Source organism: Salvelinus alpinus, chromosome 14 (genome assembly GCF_045679555.1).
Source record: "Salvelinus alpinus chromosome 14, SLU_Salpinus.1, whole genome shotgun sequence".
In the NCBI taxonomy this organism is placed as follows: Eukaryota; Metazoa; Chordata; class Actinopteri; order Salmoniformes; family Salmonidae; genus Salvelinus; species Salvelinus alpinus.
In genome coordinates, this window is record NC_092099.1 from 39,655,182 (window position 1) to 39,676,469 (window position 21,288).

Here is a 21,288-nt window from a genome sequence, read left to right on the forward strand (position 1 = left end):
AATGTGACTCGTAGCTCAGTTGGTTGAGCACAGTGCTTACTACACCAGGATAGTGGGTTCCGTTCTGGGGACCACCCATACTTAAAATGTATGCATGCATGACTAAGTCGCTTTGGATAAAAGCGTCTGCTAAATGGAATATAATATTTATTATTATTAACTAAAATACTTCAGGCTTATAATTGATGGTCTCTGGTAATTGTGTGTTATGCGTAGTGCACAGTTTACACACTGAACCACTGACTTAAATGTAGCGAGACTATGTTGAGCAGTAAGACCACCAATAACATAATGGGACTGAATGAAGTGTTGCATGATTGACCGATAAATGAGGACTAGGATAGGATTGGCTTTTGCTGGTGTGACACTTTCTAGAAACTGGTATATTAAACTGAAATATCAAGCCATCCGTATGCAAAGATTTAGTGCATATGATTTAGCAGAGAAAATGGTGAGGTTGCTTCATTACTTTCCCTAATTTGAAGTTATACGATCAATATTTGTTATCTACTGATTTGGCCCTCTATCTAACCGATATGTGTTCTTCTTTTCAGCTTTCGGGAATGCTAAAACTGTGAGAAATGACAACTCATCCCGATTTGTAAGTATTCCTTTTTTTCTCTTTGTTGTCCTGACACAAACAGGGAAGTTTGGCGGTGCTTTGATGGTCTCCTCCAATAGGAATCAGTGTCTGGTCTCCGCCAATAAGAATCCGTGTCTGATGGTCTACTCCAATGAGGATTGGGGTCTGGCGGTGTCCTCAAATCAAATTTTATTTGTCACATGCATCGTGACCACAGGTGTAGACTAACAGTGAAATGGTTACTTACGGGCCCTTCACAACAATGCAGAGATAAAAGAGAGAGAGTAAAAAAAATCTATTATAACACAAGGAATAAATACACAGTAACGATAACTTTGCTATATACACAGAGTACCAGTACCGCGTTAATGGACAGGGGTACGAGATAATTGAGGTAGATACATTATGCGGTCTAAGGCACTGCATCGCTGTGCTAGAGGGGTCACTACAGACCGTGGTTTGATTCCAGGCTGTATCACAACCGGCCGGGACAGGTAGTTCCATAAGGCGGTGCACAATTGGCCTAGCGTCATCCGGGTTAGAGTTTGGCCAGGGTAGGCCGTCATTTGTAAATAAGAATTTGTTCTTAACTGACTTGCCTAGTTAAATAAAATATTTAAAAAATACAAGTACATATAGGTAGGGATAAAGTGACGAGGCAACGGCATAGATAAACAGTAACAGCAGCATATGTGTTGAGTCACAAGAGAATTGTGCAAAAAGGGTCAATGCAGATATTCCGGGTAGGTTTTGATTGACTTACCATTTAGCATTCTTTTTGCTTGGGGGTAGAAGCTGTTCAGGGTCCTGTTGGTTCCAGGCTTGCTGCTTCTGTACTGCTTGCCGTGCTGTGTTGACTAGGGCTGGGCGATATGACGATATATATCGTGTGAAGACAGAAAAACGTCTATCGTTTCATATTATGCTCTGTTGTTTATTTAGTTGTCGCAAATCACTCTCTTTACGGCAATGTTGTAACACAAACAAACATGGAGGAGAGTGAACGTGACACAGAGCACGGAGACACAGAGCTCGTACCTAAGAGGGGCTATTTCGGTCGCATGGATGTGGTTTGCGTATGAAAAGTCTGAAACAGACCAGAAAACCGTCCTCTGCATAATATGCCGCCGGTTTGTCCCGACAACACGCTCAAACACCACTAACCTCTTTTACCAACTACGCAAGAATCATGTGAAACGGTACGGAGAGGGTCTACGGATGAGACCCAAGAAAGTACAGTTGAGTGCTCAAAGCAAACCCCCAACTCAGACGTTGCAAGAGGCTTTTGCCTGTGGCACACCATATGACAACGAATCATGAAGATGGAAGGAGATAACAGCTGCTGTTACAACTTACATCTGCAAAGACATGGCCCCAATTTATAGTTGGTGCTAACACTCGACCCAAGGTACCAAAAGTAAATTGATAGGTGACACGTATTAATGCCAAAATTACATGAAAAACAGGAAAGCCCCCCCCTAAAATAAATATATATAAATAAACTCAGCAAAAAAAGAAACGTCCTCTCACTGTCAACTGTGTTTATTTTCAGCGAACTTAACATGTGTAAATATTTGTATGAATATAACAAGATTCAACAACTGATACATAAACTGAACAAGTTCCACAGACATGTGACTAACAGAAATGGAATAATGTGTCCCTGAACAAAGGGGGAGTCAAAATCAAAAGTAACAGTCAGTATCTGGTGTGGCCACCAGCTGCATTAAGCACTGCAGTGCATATCCTCCTCATGGACTGCGTCAGATTTGCCAGTTCTTGCTGTGAGATGTTACCCTATTCTTCCACCAAGGCACCTGCAAGTTCCCGGACATTTCTGGGGGGAATGGCCCTAGCCCTCACCCTCCAATCCAACAGGTCCCAGACGTGCTCAATGGGATTGAGATTCGCTGGCCATGGCAGAACACTGCCATTCCTGTCTTGCAGGAAGTCACGCACAGAACGAGCAGTATGGCTGGTGGCATTGTCATGCTGGAGGGTCATGTCAGGATGAGCTTGCAGGAAGGGTACCACATGATGTCTTCCCTGTAACGGACAGCGTTGAGATTGCCTGCAATGACAACAAGCTCAGTCCGATGATGCTGTGACACACCACCCCAGACCATGACGGACCCTCCACCTCCAAATCGATCCCGCTCCAGAGTACAGGCCTCGGTGTAACGCTCATTCCTTCGACGATAAACGCGAATCTGCCCATCACCCCTGGTGAGACAAAACCACGACTCGTCAGTGAAGAGCACTTTTTGCCAATCCTGTCTGGTCCAGCGACGGTGGGTTTGTGCCCGTAGGTGACGTTGTTGCCAGTGATGTCTGTTGAGGACCTGCCTTACAACAGACCTACATACCCTCAGTCCAGCCTCTCAGCATATTGCGGACAGTCTGAGCACTGATGGAGGGATTGAGCGTTCCTGGTGTAACTCGGGCAGTTTTTGTTGCCATCCTGTCCCTGTCCTGCAGGTGTGATGTTCGGATGTACCGATCCTGTGCAGATGTTACACGCGGTCTGCCACTGCGAGGATGAACAGCTGTCCATCCTGTCTCACAGTACGGACATTGCAATTTATTGCCCTGGCCACATCTGCAGTCCTCATGCCTCCTTGCAGCATGCAGATGAGCAGGGACCCTGGGCAACTTTCTTTTGGTGTTTTTCCAGAGTCAATAGAAAGGCCTCTTTAGTGTCCTAAGTATTCATAACTGTGACCTTAATTGCCTACTGTCTATAAGCTGTTAGTGTCTTAATGACCGTTCCACAGGTGCATGTTCATTAATTGTTTATGGTTCATTGAACAAGCATGGGAAACGGTGTTTAAACCCTTTACAATGAAGATCTATGGAGTTATTTGGATTTTTACGAATCATCTTTGAAAGACAGGGTCCTGAAAAAGGGCCGTTTCTTTTTTTGCTGAGGAAATATATACATGTAAAAAAATATATAGATTTATATAATTTTTTAGGCCTTGAAGTGTTTTCTATTTACCTTTTTTTAGATTTTATACATTAATATTTTATATTTTGTTACATGCTTAATTGAAAATGTGCACAAAGGATCTAAATAAAAGGAGAAATAATCAAATGACTACCTTTTTATTTGTGAGTATAATTCAAAATGTAATAAGAACTAGTCCTTTACATGTGGTCATTTTATATAAACTATTTATTCATTGAATTTACATAAAATGTCCTACATCGTGATATGTATCGTTATCGGGATATGAAATGACCTATTTCGTGATAAGAGATTTTTGCCATATCGCCCAGCCCTTGAGTGGACCATGATAGTTCCTTATTGATGTAGACACCGAGGGACTTGAAGCTCTTGACCTGTTCCACAACAGCCCCGTCGATGTGCATGGGGGCTTGCTTGGCACTACGTTTCCTGTAATCCACAATCAGCTCCTTTGTCTTACTGACGTTGAGGGAGGGGTTGTTGTCTTGGTACCACACTGCCAGGTCTCTGACTAAATCAAATAAAATGTTATTGGTCACATACACATGGTTAGCAGATGTTATTGTAGCGAAATGCCTGTACGCTGTCTCATCGTCATCAGTGATACCGCCTACCACCGTCATGTCGTCTGCTAACTTAATGAAGGCGTTGGAGTCGTGAGTGACCTCGCAGTCGTGGGTGAACAGGGAGTACAGGAGGGGACTAAGCAAGCATTCCTGAGGGGCCCCATGTTGAGGGTCAGCTTGGCGCCTACCCTCACATAGGTGTTCCTGTTTTCCAGGTGGGAAAGGGCCTTGTGGATTGCAATAGAGATTGTGTCGTCTTTGGATCTGTTGGGGCGGTATGTGAATTGGAGTGTGTCTAACATTTCATTGCTACAGGTTACCTTGGTGTTCTTGGGCACATGGACTATGGTGGTCTGCTTGAAACATGTCGGTATTATAGACTGGGTCAGGGAAAGGTTGAAAATGTCAGTGAAGATGTTTGCTTGCCTCGAAGCACGCATAGAAGGTATTTAGCTCATCTGGAAGACTTGCGTCACTGGACAGCTCGTGGCTGGATTTCCCTTTGTAATCAGAGCCGGTGTAGTAGGATTTGATCTTAGTACTGTATTGATGCTTTGCCTGTTTGATGGTTCGTCGGAGGGTGTTGCGGGATATCTTATAAGCCTCCGGATTAGTGTCCCGCTCATTGAAAATGGCAGCTCTAGCCTTTAGCTCAGTGCGGATGTTGCCTGTAATCCATGGCTTCTGGTTGGGATATGTACGTGCGTTACTGTAGGGACAACATCGTTGATGCACTTATTAATGAAGCCGATGACTGATGTGGTAAACTCCTCAGTGCCATCGGCTGAATCCCGGAACATGTTCCAGTCTGTGCTAGTGAAACAGTCCTGTAGCTTTGCATCCGCTTCATCGGACCACCTCCTTATTGAGCAGGTCACTGGTACTTTCTGTTTAACTTTTTGTTTGTAAGCTTGAGTAAGGAGAATCGAGCTATGGTCAGATTTGCCAAAGGGAGGGTGAGGGAGAGCTTTGGAATATAGGTGATCTAGAGTTCTATTTTACCTCTAGTTGCATAGGTGACATGCTGGTATAAATGAGGTAAAACAGGTTTCAGTTTTCCTTTATTAAAGTCACCTCTGGGTGAGCAGTTTTTTGTTTGCCTATAGCCTTATATAGCGCGTTTAATGTGGCCAGCATCGGTTTGTGGTGGTAAATAGACAGCCAAGTATATAGATGAAAAGTCTCTTAGTAGATGGTGTGGTCTACAGCTTATCATGAGGTATTCTAACACAGGTGAGCAGAACCTCGAGACTTTCTTAATATTGGAGATCGCGCACCAGCTGTTGTTAACGAAGAGACACACACCCCCACTCTTCTGAGCTTTCTAGACGCAGCCGTTCTGTCCTGCCATGTATAGAAAAACCAGCTAGATTTATATTTACCAGGTCCTTATTCAGCCACAACTCTGAGAAACATAGGATATTACAGTTCTTCAGATCACGTTGATGGGATGGTTTCGAACGGAGCACATCCAGTTTATTCTCCAGTGATTGCATGTTTGCCAATAGAACGGAGGGTAGAGGCAATTTACCACTCTTCGATGTAGTCTTGTCAGGTATCTCACAATCCGGCGTCTCCTCAGAGTATTGGGGATTTGGGCCTGGTCCACGATAATCAATATGTCTTTCGCTTCCGACTCATTGAAGTAGAATTCCTCTTCCAAATGGAGGTTAGTGATAGCACTGATGTCCAGAAGCGCTTTTCGATCATATGAAACGATGGCGGAAACATGTACAAAAAAAGTTAAGATCAGCACAACAACAAAAAACTCAAAGTAGCACAATTGGTCAGGATCCTTTAAAACTGCTGCCATTCTCTCCGGCGCCATCCTCTGAGATTCCGTGTCTGATGGTCTCGTCCAATGTTCATTGTTTACTCTAGATTAAGACAGACAAACAAACCCTCAACCTTTCTCTTTTTTTCCCTCCCATGTCTCTCATATCACTTTCTCCCCTTGTCCTTCCCTCCTTTTCTTCTCTCAGTATAGCCTGCATTTGTCTCTCTCTGCAGAACCTGACATAACACTAAACCATTACAGTTACAGCATAGCAGCGGCACAAGGTAGAGGTGACACCCACGTCAGGGTAATTTTCTTTGGCAACTATATCCAGATGTCTGCCGATGGCCCCTGCCAAGTTACCTTTGGAAAACATATCTTGTCTCCAGAAGCGCAACTCCTTGGCGTCATGTTTTCCTACAGGGAGATGGCTCTTAAAGCATTAAAGATATCCACTCCCACCTGGCCCAGGCGCCAGGATGGTGCTGCTGGTACAGTTAAAGATTACAGCACATCATGCAAAACAGCTTGTGTCTCAGGCCTCAGCTGGTGTGGAGACTGTATCAACGATACAATATCGTCAACCAATGGGAGGGTTAGGTTTACAGTAACTGTTAGTGACCTTTGACCTATCAAGCTGCTCCTCAGCTGCCATAGGCCAACTGCCCCTGTGGAACTAACATAATTGGAGGCCTACTACTCTACCTCGCCTTCCCTAAAATGACTTATGCACAGTGAGAATTTTGGTGCGAACATTAGGAAACTTTGACTGATGCTTTGAATGATGGAACTAACATCAGCAGGTTGATGATGCAATCACCATCTTGCTCTTGCAAGGTTTTTGGCTGGCAGACTAATCTAGGAAAACATTTAATTTCCAGACGCTGTAGATATAAAATGAGATGTCCTGTTTTGGACTGCAGCACGTTTTTGCACGGTATTTCTTTCTTTCTCACGCTTCCTTGCTGGCTGGCTGTGTATTCCACAGGGGCCCATTGGCAGCCAGCAGCTGCCTGTTCCAGATTCCAATGTTTCTGATGTCATCACATTACTGCAGGCTTCCCCAAGACTGGAAACGCATTGACTGACTGACCCATACCCCAGTCTGCCTCAGGGGCTAACCAGTCCTCAACTAATGCCTATTTATCTAACCTTTACTTAACCAGGCAGGTCAGTTAAGAACACATTTTTATTCATAATGATGACCTAATGTCTAGGGCTGTGGTTAGGAATCTGGTCATCAGTACAAAATGCACAGCCCCTACTCATGTCATGTGTCATTTTGTTATCTTAACTTAAATGTCCCATGAGTCAGTTTAGTCTGGAGTACAAGTGCTCCATGTACCAAACTATACGGCCTCTGTGGCATCCATAAGGTTGTGCCACTCACTCACCAACCCCATGGTGTACCTATCTATCTGGCCCTAGCCTGTGCTCAGGTTTAGGATATCATAGCAGGGGAATCATTTGGGATTATGCCTGATCTGTTTATATTTAGGTAACCTTGGTATAAACTGCTGGATGAGCACCTCCTGCGTGTTCCACTGAATGCCATTTTGTCCAAACTCCTCTCCTCAAAACGAGGACCGAATGTTTGCCCTGTTTCTTCCCCCTGCAGAGAGACTGGTGATGTTGTTGAATCTGGCAGCGTCCATTGCCAGTTTAAGCTACAGCTTTTTGAAGAACTGTCAGCTATAAATAAAAGGAAGAAAAATCTAAACGGCCATGAAGACACTGGGCCCACTGTCATTTATAACTTCTATTCCAAACCTGAAACAGAACAGAGGGAGAAAGTGAGCGAGATGGTTTGTTTTACTTACCTTTCAAATGGGAGAAGAAACAAAGGCATTTCCTCCACTTACGGTCCATTACGTCACAGCAAACCAATGTGTGATTTGGCAGCTGACTTTATGAACAGGTCTAGTGCCTGGAGACAAAACGACTTCTTCAAAATGAATTTAAAGAGAAACTCCTTTCTCCTTTCTATTCCCTCAGGTAACGTAAAGCTCATTTCAGTGAGGTTTGCAGTGATCCCTGCCTGTGCGTATGAGAGCTGCCTCTTACCTACTGCCTGGGATCTGGGAATCTGTTCAATGGGCATTTCAGTTGTTAATATTTACCCATTGATTCCTGAAGAATATCACTTAAAGGAAAACTCCACCCCAAAAACGATATTTTGGTATTTGTTTCATTAGTCTATTGTTGACATAGTCCCAAAATGTTATGCTTGTCAGCAATCAAGTTTTCAAGATATGTAACTTTCAAAATACAGAAATCATCCCTGTATGATGCATTTTGCATCATGTAAAATGCATCATACAGGGATGATTTCTGTATTTTGATAGTTACATATCTTGAAATGCATAGTGAGAATAACTTTAAAGCCACACCAGGGCATTGTGGTAATGTCAGTGCTCCAAAGTGAAGTTGCCATTGTATTAAAGACCTTAATGCTCTGTCATCAAGGGGTGGGCCCTGTGCCCGACTCATCCCATTGGTCCTTTTTTATCTTGTTTTGGCTGCCTGGAAAACCACTTCATTGCTAAAAGGAAAAAAGGTCATAGAGGGAAATCAGAGACAAGGGTGTGTCCCAAATGGCACTTATTCCCTATATAGTGGTTGTCAGGCACTTCTAACCACTGTGTTCTCTCTTCTTCTCTGCAGGGAAAATACATGGACATTGAGTTTGACTTCAAAGGAGACCCTCTGGGTGGAGTTATTAGCAACTGTGAGTATTATAAAGTACACACACACGTTATGCTGCAATATAATTGCCACATGCTAAGCTCTCCTCCATCCCTCTAGCTCTGTCATGTCACTGATGTGAGCGTGGTAGTGATAGAGTAGCCCTCTCACTGTTATATCCCACTGACACAGTTGGCTCAATTACATCCCCCAGTAAGTCATCCCACCCTGGTAATGGTTTCTCACACACCATACACCACAGGGCCAGATCCAGGGAGAGATAGAGCGGGACTGGGAGATATAGAGAGAGGGGAGGGCCTGAAAGAAGGGAAGCGATGGGGAATGGGGGTCGATCATAGCGTGTCACATTCCACATGCTGTCCCTGCACGCCCGGTTGGTCGGCTCACCAAAGAGAGATGGCGATCAAAGATATTACATTGTTTCCAGTCAATGGAGGGTCATTGACACTCAGGAACTAGAGGGTGAGGAAGCAAACTAAAACAACCTAAACAGTTGCCAAACATACACATTAAATCATGTAAGACTAGTTTCTGACTGCAGTGCCTCGTCTTGTCGCTCTATCTTGCCCATCCAAACCTCTGTTATTGTTTCGTCCTGTCTCATGTTCATGTTTTGTCTGGCGTGAAGAGATTCAGCCATGAGGTCACAGGAAACAGAGTGGTTGATCTGTCACACATACTCCACTGTCCTCTCTGTCTTATGGACTACCTGGCCTGATGACTCCTTGCTCTCCCCAGTCCACCTGGTCTTGCTGCTGCTCCCGTTTCAACTGTTCTGCCTGCGGCTATGGAACCCTGACCTGTTCACCGGACGTGCTACCTTGTCCCAGACCTGCTGTTTTCAACTCTCTAGAGACAGCAGGAGTGGTAGAGATACTCTGAATGATCGGCTATGAAAAGCCAACTGACATTTACTCCTGAGGTGCTGACCTGTTGCACCCTCTACAACCACTGTGATTATTATTATCTGACCCTGCTGGTCATCTATGAACATTTGAACATCTTGGCCATGTTCTGTTATAATCTCAACCCAGCACAGCCAGAAGAGGACTGGCCACCCCTCAAAGCCTGGTTCATCTCTAGGTTTCTTCCCAGGTTCTGGCCTTTCATGGGAGTTTTTCCTAGCCACTTCTACACCTGTATTGCTTGCTGTTTGGGGTTTTAGGCTGGGTTTTTGTACAGCACTTTGTGACATCAGCTGATGTAAGAAAGGCTTTATAAATAAATGTGATTGAAATTTGATTATGGAGTAGCTAATGAAGACCGTCCATTACAAGGAGATGTTTATTAGGATGGAGTGACGAGAAGGACAGACTGGGATGGATGGAAGGGGAAAGGCCTTGACTGCCTGAGGGCTTCTCAGAAGTCACAAGCTATAAATTCCTCTGGGTCTTTGTTGCTGCTGCAGCACAGTCAGCTGACAGCTCGTTATGGCACTCACACCATCTCCAGCTTGCTCCATGACCTGAAGGTCTTCTTTAACTGCGGATATAGAGCAGGAACACATCTAGGGAAGTTGTTCTCAAACCTCTCCTTGGGATCCACAGACATTTCACAATTTTGTTGTAGCCCTGAACTAACTTGCATGATTCACTTAGTCAAAGGCCTGATAATTTGTTGACAATTTAAATAAAATGTTAGCTGATGACTAGATCAAATACATGGAACGATTATGGGTCCCCAGGAGAGGTTTGAGGACCCCTGCTCTAGGACATGGTCACAGTATAGTGGAGCAGCTAGGGTTAGGCCACAGTGGAGAAGGGTTTAGGACACTACATACATGCACGCTAGTTTTGTATGGGATAATGTGTCAAACTGTATGTGCTGAACTTTGGACTGAGAATCTTGTTTTATGTTTTTAACTTTATGTCATTGGGGAATTAGTTTGGTACCCTAACATTTACACTATTGCGATAACAAAGTAGACTTGAATAGTGGTAACGTGCCAGGAAGAGGGTTTCCAATGCCCAAATGGCCAGTCGTTTGGTGCTTGTTATACCCTAGTCAAAACAGCAAGACAGGACTTCCATTCTTAATTTGCAGTATATAGCATGTCTGACATTTCTCCTTAAATATTTGTTCATAATACCATTCTAAATTTGACAAATGCTTTACAGCAGGCATGGAAAACCATAGCGAAGCGGCCTTAGTAGTGAAAAGCAATAACAGGGCTGAACTCTTCCAGTGTACAAAAGAGGAAAGGTCACAACAGAGAAAAGAGCCCCCTGTGGGGCAGACCCTGGATGTTCAGAACATTCTTGAGCCACATTTCGTGTTCCTGTGTCTTATTTTCTGTTGTTGGAACTCACTGTTGTGAGTTTGGTCTGGTCAATAGGATGATTGCAGGCAGTTACATGTGAATCTCGTAGGGTACAAGCCAAGGGGAGCCACAAATTAAGACTAACATTTTTTATGACGGGGGGGGGGGGGGCAGAGAATAGTCTCATTGCAAGACTTCATAGTCTTGTATGTACTCAGTGTTAGAAAATATATATCAAGGTTTGGCAGAGAGGAAGAAAGGATCCATGTTCTGTCCCCTTTTTGATTACAGTTCAGAGGCAACGCATCGCTCGGCTCGTCTGTCGCTCTGTAAAAGATGCTACGTTATTGATGAGCTGACAGACAACCCAGAGAGAACCACTTAGTATTTAACACACACACACTTAGTGACTACCATGTGGCGTTGAAGCGTGGCTAGCAATAGCTGGCACCGATTCGTGACCACCTACCTTATAGCTGTTGACGCCCGGGGCTCACTCATATATATACACACACACGTACGTTCTATTGACCTCCTGTGTCAGAGAGGGTGTAAATTCATTATGAAGTGGTTCCTGACTCTTCAAGCAGTTAATGCCCCTGCTGAGAAGATGAATCAGGACTTAGCTGATTCGTAGCTGAATGCCAACAGGCATCCTACTCAGGTCCCAGGGCGGAATATAGCCCTATCTTCAACATACCTTGGCTTGTCAAGCAAACATGGATTTTCTATGCCTGTCCATTACCAAACTCAAAACCAAGTTCTTAGTTTTCTGATCAACTTGAAAGACCTTGGGCTCTAACTCTGACCACAGCATTAACTGAATAAATACAAAAGTGTGTTCATGTGTAATTAATCGAGGATGCCATTCCTTAGTTGAACTCCTTAGTATCATAAGTATACATCCCATATATCCTTTCAATATAGGTGTTGTTGTAGTTGGTCATTAGCCATGGAGGAGCAGCTGACTTGATCTCTTCATATGGTTTCCTCCTCGGAGTCTTCTTGTGCCGGCTGGCTAGGAGGCTCCACTTCTATACAATGAACAATGAAACGCCAACATGACCATGGTTCGGTCACCTTGGAAACACTAATATTTGGCTATAACAGGGAGATACATCCATCAGGGAGTTTTTCCTAGCCACCGTGCTTCTACACCTGCATTGCTTGCTGTTTGGGGTTTTAGGCTGGGTTTCTGTACAGCACTTCGAGATATTAGCTGATGTACGAAGGGCTATATAAAATACACTTGATTTGATTTGATCCGTGCACTACAGATGTGGTCTGACACTGACCATGTGTAGACGTAAAATATCAGTTGTGTTCTTAGCTCATTGAATGGAATATTTTATATGTCCTGCACGTGTAGAAAGCTCATCAAATAAGTTGTTATTTCTCTTTATAACAGTCGTGTCTTTTTAATCCCCTGTATTTTTGTTGTCCCGTAGATTTGTTGGAGAAGTCCAGGGTTTGCAAGCAGCCAAGAGGAGAGAGAAACTTCCACATCTTCTACCAGCTTCTTTCTGGAGCTTCAGGTGACACCCTGAGTAAGTTATACACACAGTTATCGGTAACACTTCATTTGACACCAGTGCTTATAACACCTGTATGACGTCATTAACATGTTATGAAGCTTCATTACATGTATCATAACATCTCAGAAACGGTCATGAATGTTTAAGATATGTAATGACACTTAGAAACGGCGCTAAATATAATGTCACGAGTTATCGAACGGAATAATGTCTTGGTTACGTGACCATTACTTAAACATGAACCTGTGATTAAGTACAGAGAACAAAGACTGTGAAACCAGTATGGCTTATGTGTTCTCAGCTGGAGCTCAGCCACTGTTTGGCAGTATTGTTGAAGGAGAACAATATCTCATGGTGGACAAATATCAAATGACTTGATTTAGCAGCAGTTAATGTAACCTGTAATCCAATACACCATGCAGTGGAATGGCTTTCTTTGATACCTGATTCAGGCCTTTAAAGGTGCCCATTGAAACTGCTACTCTGAAATGTTTGTGTGCGTGTATAGCACCTGCACACCAGCATTGACTGAATAGGCCATGCTAAAGCCATGTGTGTTTGTCTCTCTGGCCCACAGCGAAGCTGAAGTTGGACAGAGACTTCAGTAAGTACAACTACCTGAGTCTGGATTCAGCCACCGTCAATGGACTAGACGACGCAGCAAGCTTTAGGACCGTCAGGGTGGGACACTCTATCGCACTCACTCACTCACACTAATTCCTGTCTGTCATTGTAATTTTTGGTTTAGCTGAGGCGTGTGGCAAAGGGTAAGGGCTGGTCTGAGCTCATTATCTCCAGAGCAGGTTGATTGGATTAAGGTAACTCTTGTCCATGCTAACCTGCTCCTTACCAGCCCAGGGTTGATTATGGGCTAGCCGCCTCTACAGCCTCTCCCCCTGTTATGTAACTTCTATCTATATCCACTTTTTAGTACTCAAGGGGGAATTTCACCTGCAGTGCAGGCCTTCCCAACAGTAAACAATAGCTAAATGCTTTAGAATACACAGTGGCAGTCTGGCTGCCCGTTTCTGTGCTGCTGTGGGAAACCTGAGGGAGAAACAGCAGCTGCATCCTCCCACACTGACATGTGAGGCTGTCGCTGCAGAGCATGGTCACCATGTGCAGTCGCTCAGCCCCTCTTCCTCTTGACTCACTTACTGTTGACAACACACAGAGGATGTTATGAGGTGCCTGCCTTCCCTTTATCCCAAACCACTATCTTGCTGCCCTTGGACTCTGTGGCAGTGGTTGCGTCTGAAATACAACCCTATTGCATATACAATGCACCCTATGGGCCCTGGACAAAAGTATTGTAGGGTATAGGGTGCCATTTGGGATGAGTACTTTTCTCAATAAGGGAGCAGGCCACGTCTCAGCTGTAGTCCAACTCAACACGATTGAGTTCAGTGCTATACCAAAATAGGCCTCTCCACTGGATATGATGCTGTTGGAGCCAAAGGCAGCCTGCTACAGTCTTCTCTCACCGTTGTTCACAACGGTGTCAAATCACAGTAACACACATTTAATCATTTAAAATATTTCCCCAACCACAGTCCACATCACTTTGCCCTCTGTCACTAGTTGTCTCGCTCTTCCCTCTCCAGTCCAGATACTCACTCTTCTTCCTGTTGTCCTTGTTATTAGTGTGTGTTCAATGTACATGTAGTCAACATCAAAGTCAGACTGAGGAGAATCACTGATCTTCAAATCACCTTGCATCCCAAATAACTACTCATTAACTGATCAAGATTAGTTCTTCTGCACCCTGCCTTGGCTAAGTGTCTGATGGGCTGTTTCTCTCTATGTTCTCTCCCAGAATGCAATGCAGATTGTGGGCTTTATGGAGGATGAGGTGCAGTTGGTCCTAGAGCTGGTAGCAGCCGTCCTCAAACTGGGGAACATTGAGTTCAAACCAGAGTCCAGGGTCAACGGCTTCGACGAAAGCAGGGTCAAGGACAAGAATGGTGAGACAATGGTCTGAGTGGACAACCAACAGCTTTACGGTGGGACACAATGTCCTGTTACAGTACACATGCGTACACATCTCACTTTTTAAAAAACTTTTGTGCCCCCTTTGGATAGCAAAGAATGTGGATTTCCCTTACATCTTGAAAATGTAAATATAATGTATTGTGGTTGTAGAAAATATTTTTTTGTTTTTGCATTGTCTGGTCAATTGAAGGACGTACAAAATAGACGCTATAAAATAAGCATACTGTAACGTATCAGTTATATTATAACCACTGACCAATGGTAATCCCCTCCACAACTAACCATACCAGTAAGTTCCATCAGCAGTAGCCTATGTGTTGTTGCACTGCCCTCTACGGGTTAATGTTTCATTTCATGGTTTACTAAAGCCAGGTGTACACTACATGATTTTTGGCCCTGATTTTAGCTGTCCCAGACAAGTTTTTGAGATCTAAACCAAAATCCCCTTGCCTACTCAGGGCACGCGGCCGTCACTGACGCTCGTTTAATGTGACTGGCTCATAGACGCAATCTGAGGGCTACCAATCTCGTCTTTGAATAGCCCCAGACCTCCCGATATTTTCAACCAGGTTTGATTTTATCAGCAAAAAATCTGCAATGCTCTTGTAGTGTGAGATGTGCAATGACAAGTGATCAGCAATAGCCAATGAGAGCTCGCCAGAGAAGAAGCCAGTGAAATGATTGATGTTTTGCGTCACCCAGAATGTGTAGACTCTCGAGCAGGAGCGATGACTGCATCTGTACTTGACTTTAACCAAAGCCAAAATGTCAAATCGTTACAGCTCTGAAGTACACACGCAATATTATTCAATTCAAAATGTTGGCTAGACATTTCAACACTGTCAAGCATGAATGTCGGACTGAAAATGTTTGAGGCTGCTTTGAGCCAGACAGCGTGGTATCCAACAATCCTCACAACCAAGTGAAGAATCTTGTAGTGTGACCCTTGTCTGTGCCAGATCATTTAGTGTGCGCACCACTGCGTTGTCAAGACAAAACAACCTACAGGAAAGATGGTTGTTTAATGTGAGAGGCTCAGCGATGTTAGGATTTGAAAGTCATGTAGTGTCCACCCGGCTTAAGGATGGATCGAAATTTAAAGAATGGTTAATGGGGGAGGGTCATGCTTTTTCAATTTCAGTCAAGGGGAGGGTTTAGTATTTTTTTTAAAAATCTAGTCCAGGGAAGGGACATGTAATTGGTAATCAATGAAATTTCAATATTTCTCAGTGTTTTAGAATGAGTTGCTAATTAGGCTATATATGGCTGTGTGCATGACACTGCCCTCATCTGACTCTCTGCTGGGCACCCAATATCAAGTCTCAATCAAATGATCCATAAACTAAAGGCTACGAACTGCATGCTCGGAGAAGCACAGCGCAAAGATTTATTTCTAAGATAGATAATGGGATGGTGTAAATACAACTAGGCTGCATTACATACTGCAATTGATATTCCAACCCTGATCCCAGGCCTGCTCTGTTCTTGCTGATCAAAAATGTTTTGTGCTGCCTAACCAATGGCTGTGCTGTGTAGGCCTACAGTGGCAGTTCAGGAGGGAAGTCAAAGGGTTCGTCCGTATTTTTAATTTTTTTGCCTATGTTTTCAGTTTAAAAAGGAGAGTGCGAAGATGAGAAGGAAGACCGGAGGACAACTTTGATACCTTGCTAATACTATGATTGATTTTATTAAAAACAATGTTCCTTGCTCATGATGTACAGTTGAAGTCGGAAGTTTACATATACCTTAGCAAAGTACATTTAAACTCAGTTTTTCACAATTCCTGACATTTAATCCTAGTAAAAAATGCCCTGTCTTAGGTCAGTTAAGATCACCACTTTATTTTAAGAATGTGAAATGTCAGAATAATAGTAGAGTGATTTATTTCAGCTTTTATTTCCATCACATTCCCTGAGGGTGAGAAGATTACATACAGTCAATTAGTATTTGGTAGCATTGCCTTTAAATTGTTTAACTTGGGTAAAATGTTTCAGGTAGCCTTCCACAAGCTTCCCACAATAAATTGGGTGAATTTTGGCCCATTCCTCCTGACAGAGCTGGTGTAACTGAGTCAGGATTGTAGGCCTCCTTGTTCGCAAATGCTTTTTCAGCACTACCCACAAATCTTCTATAGGACTGAGGTCAGGGCTTTGTGATGGCCACTCCAATACCTTGACGTTGTCGTCCTTAAGCCATTTTGCCACAACTTTGGTAGAATGCTTGGGGTCATTGTCCATTTGGAAGACCCATTTGCGACCAAGCTTTAACTTCCTTACTGATGTCTTGAGATGTTGGATCAATATATCCACATAATTTTACCTCCTCATGATACTATCTATTTTGTGAAGCGCACCAGTCCCTCCTGCAGCAAAGCACCCCCACAACATGATGCTGCCACCCCCGTGCTTCACGGTTGGGATGGTGCTCTTCGGCCTGCAAGCCTCCCCCTTTTTCCTCTAAACATAAGGATGTCATTATGGCCAAACAGTCCTATTTTTGTTTCATCAGACCAGAGGACATTTCTCCAAAATGTACAATCTTTGTCCCCATGTGCAGATGCAAACCGTAGTCTGGCTTTTTTATGGCGGTTTTGGAGCAGTGGCTTCTTCCTTGCTGAGCGGCCTTTCAGCTTATGTCGATATAGGACTCATTTTACTGTGGATGTAGATACTTTTGTACCCGTTTCCTCCAGCATCTTCACAAGGTCCTTTGCTGCTGTTCTGGGATTGATTTGCACTTTTCGCACCCAAGTACGTTCATCTCTAGGAGACAGAATACGTCTCCTTCCTGAGCGGTATGATGGCTGCGTGGTCCCATGGTGTTTGTACTTGCGTACTATTGTTTGTGCAGATGAACGTGGTACCTTCAGGCATTTGAAAATTGCTCCCAAGGCTGAACCAGACTTGTGGAGGTCTACAATTTTTTTCTGAGGTCTGGGTTGATTTCTTTTGATTTTCCCATGATGTCAAGCAAAGAGGCACTGAGTTTGAAGGTAGGCCTTGAAATACATCCACAGGTACACCTCCAATTTACTCAAATTATGTCAATTAGCCTAACAGAAGCTTCAAAAGCCATGACATAATTTTCTGGAATTTTCCAAGCTGTTTAACGGCACAGTCAACTTAGTGTATGTAAACTTCAGACCCACTGGAATTGTGATACAGTGAAATAATCTGTCTGTAAACAATTGTTGGAAAAATGACTTGTGTCATGCACAAAGTAGATGTCCTAACCGATTTGCCAATACTATAGTTTGTTAACAAGAAATTTGTGGAGTGATTGAACAACGAGTTTTAATGACTCCAACCTAAGTGTATGTAAACCTCTGACTTCAACTGTTTTTATCAGTTATTGACCTCACAATAAGCTGAAACTTGAAGCATTAGCCATGAAACAATCAATAGAAAGGGACACCTCATGGGCGCTGAAAGTAGTCAAATTTGAGTAAGCATTTAAAGTCTTAATTTTAATTGGACTTTACTTTTAACAAGAGGGCTTTGTGAGGGAGTGTATTTATTCCTGTCTTAAAAGTAAGAGGTAGGCCTACCTGTTTGACAGATGAAATTAAGTTATAGGCTCCATACATTTGTTGGTCAATTCCTCCACCCACAATGCACTCTTTAATTAGCCTACTTCCGTGTCAGTGAAGGGCTGTTCAGTTAAATCCAAGACTCGAATTGAAGGGATATGAGGGTATGCCATACGCCTACCTTTGAATTAAGGAAAATGGCAAAAAGAGCAGGCCTACCCATTGTTAGCTTAATATTTTGAAGAAAATAAAGCCCATCTGATTTATATAATGTGAAATTTAACAGTGCTTTGTTCCGCGATGCTTCATGCTAGAAACGAGCTGTAAAATACACGGGAAAGACGTGACTGATGCATATGGGAATATTATTATTTTGTTCCTTAAACATTCAGAGGCTGAGCTACAACCTTCTATTGCCAAGGATTCAAAAAATAGACTCTGCATCTAATTTTGTTAAAATCAATTGATTAAGCTATTCACTTTCTGTACAATAGAAGATGTTTAAATCCAAACAGCTTTTAGAGAAACACTTGTGACCTTCTCTCGTTGGGTTGAGCCATGTAAGAAGAATAGCGAGCAGTTAAAGCTGCCATTTTTCTCCATTGGTAGGCCTATTCTGTCTGGGGTGGAAATGTAGGCCTAACTTTTGTACCAAAAGATTCTTAATGATATCTCAGATTTAATTATTTGCAAACAGGGACAGTTTTGTTACAAACAAGACACACTGATTTGACATTGGAGAAATATGATACGATGAACACACAGGCCTATCTCTGTCCATTCCTACCCTGTAATTTCGGTAATTTGTGTGTTGTAACAAAATATCCTTCTAATATTTAAAAGGCTGTAAAACTGCATGAATGTTCATAAGGCCATTTTTTCTGGGACCTGCAAATGCGATGATAGATTAATGCAAAACTTTGACTATAAACGAGATCCCACAACCTTCTGGCCCGCAGCTCTGTGCACTATCAAAATTCCTGTAATGCTTACAGGACGAAGAATGGTTTCTGAAACTGCATGTCTAGCGCTCTGGTCTGTCTGAGAAGTAAGGGTAAATGGTAGACATTAATTATTATCTTGGATATAGGGGATGGTCACTTGTTTTTATCCTTCAAGCATTCATGGAGGGTGTAGGTGAAATATGGAGGGCCATCCATTTTAAATTGGGTGAGGTCCTATTTTCTCCTTGTAACCCTTATGAATAACATTCACTCCTTAACTACAGTTGTCTATAGTATGCAATGTTTTCTGATGGTAAGTACAGTACGCCTACTTATGTAACTGCTAACAGCTCTCCCCTATTAAGCAAATGTAATATTTTGCATGTCTGAATAACCCAGCCGTGGCACAACTTTGCATTCTTTCTTTGCAAACAAAACTCCTTTCTAATCTACAGGATACACTTAAGTGGAAGAAGTCCACATGGCCTGTGGTGTGAATCATGAAGTCCACATGGCCTGTGGTGTGAATCATGAAGTCCACATGGCCTGTGGTGTGAATCATGAAGTCCACATGGCCTGTGGTGTGAATCATGAAGTCCACATGGCCTGTGGTGTGAATCATGAAGTCCACATGACCTGTGGTGTGAATCATGATGTCCACATGGCCTGTGGTGTGAATCATGAAGTCCACATGGCCTGTGGTGTGAATCATGAAGTCCACATGGCCTGTGGTGTGAATCATGAAGTCCACATGGCCTGTGGTGTGAATCATGAAGTCCACATGGCCTGTGGTGTGAATCATGAAGTCCACATGGCCTGTGGTGTGAATCATGAAGTCCACATGGCCTGTGGTGTGAATCATGAACTCCACACTTCTACATTAGGTTATTCATGGAATTTCCCCTTGTGACCATTTGACAGCTGTCACTATACACAAAGACATTTGTCAACAACACTATTCTTACATAAGACAATTGAGTGAGACAATTTACCTTTAAATACCTAAATACATTAAGGCTAATGCACTAACTCCTCTTAAACATTACTCCATCCGGCTGCTTTGGGGTATCCTGGCCAGGAGACAACACTGTTCCTAAAGGAGATCGTCTGAGATCTCAGAGTAGATCACCTTATCTCTCTAAGGAAAGGGTTTAGCTAATGCCCTTATGGCTACCCACTGGAACCGTGATACTGGCATCAAGTGGCATTGTTGGTAAAGCTTAACATTGATATGGATTCCTTATTCACAGGGGATAGATTTCCTTTATTGAAGCGTTTCATCTAGTCATTGCCTATTTTGTTTGCTATACAGCTATTCTTTGCCTTCGGCCTGTATACAAAGCTCTATGATTGAGCGTTTGTGTCAGTTGTTCTGTCAGTGAGTGTGTGTGTGTTTCCTCTGTTCTATTTTCCAGACCTGAAGGAGATGTGTGAGCTGTTGGGGATTGAGCAGTCTGTGCTGGAGAGGGCTTTCAGCTACCGCACCGTGGAAGCCAAGATGGAGAAGGTGTCTACCACACTCAACGTGGCCCAGGTGAGAAGATCAGCACTGTATAGCATCACACTTCTTTAGTTCTATCTATTTAAACATGAGTGTGTATATAATGTATGGGTCTAATCCTGATTGCTCATTGGTTAAAAGCGCTTTCCAGCCGGTGTCTATTCCACAAGTTACCACCGGCTAAAGCTATGACGTTAAAATGCTTAATTACTCTGTTCCATCTGACTGTGCAATCCACTGTCTCATCAGCCCAGGCAGGGAAGTTATAAACTTTATCTCCTCTATAAAAAGCATCTAGACATTATCTCACATTTCTTTTAGTCTAAAATTTTGTTTTCAACAGCTGAGATTTGTATAAACCTTGCCGTCTGTCTCTCTGACATTAGCAACATTGTTTCAATATTCAAATTTTATCTCCCACTGTCCCATAGTAATGAACGTGTAGGGGTCAGGAGGAGACAGACAGGCAGGCAGCGTTTCTTAGCCAGTCGAAATTATGAAACAGCTGGCCTAATTTTTATGGATTTATATACAAAGAAATATCAATTGAATAAACGTAAAACAAAACAAAGTGCAGCTAGTTTGCAGTCTTTCCAACATCAGTTTGAAGTGATTGTGTTAGCTGTGTTGGCTAGCTCATCTGATGAGAGAGCACATTTTCTATGTCGGGCCTAACAACACCCGTGCCAATATATTCTCCTAACACTGGCTTCTCGGGCATTATCGCTTTATTAATGTATGCCACTTTTATCACCACACAGTACAGTGAGTGGGAGTGCATTGATTTTATGTATTTATTTTAGTAATATACAGTATATATTTTTGGCATCTTTTTTTGCCAACATACAAAAAAACATACGTAGACGAAATCAATAAACAACTTAACGTTTACATTCATACAATGTAATCCCACATGTTGCCATTGTA

At 43.0% G+C, this 21,288-nt stretch overlaps 1 protein-coding gene across 4 annotated transcripts in view; it reads left to right on the forward strand.

The window, feature by feature from the left end:
• LOC139538910 (unconventional myosin-Ib-like) overlaps positions 1-21,288 on the forward strand; it is a 136,312-nt gene that overhangs the window by 79,353 nt on the left and 35,671 nt on the right. For all 4 annotated transcript variants that reach the window (XM_071341476.1, XM_071341477.1, XM_071341478.1 and 1 more), the window contains 6 exons: positions 555-601; positions 8,559-8,622; positions 12,309-12,407; positions 12,973-13,076; positions 14,212-14,359; positions 20,276-20,394. In XM_071341476.1, the coding sequence (XP_071197577.1) occupies positions 555-601; positions 8,559-8,622; positions 12,309-12,407; positions 12,973-13,076; positions 14,212-14,359; positions 20,276-20,394 (581 nt within the window). The remainder of the gene's footprint in view (positions 1-554; positions 602-8,558; positions 8,623-12,308; positions 12,408-12,972; positions 13,077-14,211; positions 14,360-20,275; positions 20,395-21,288) is intronic.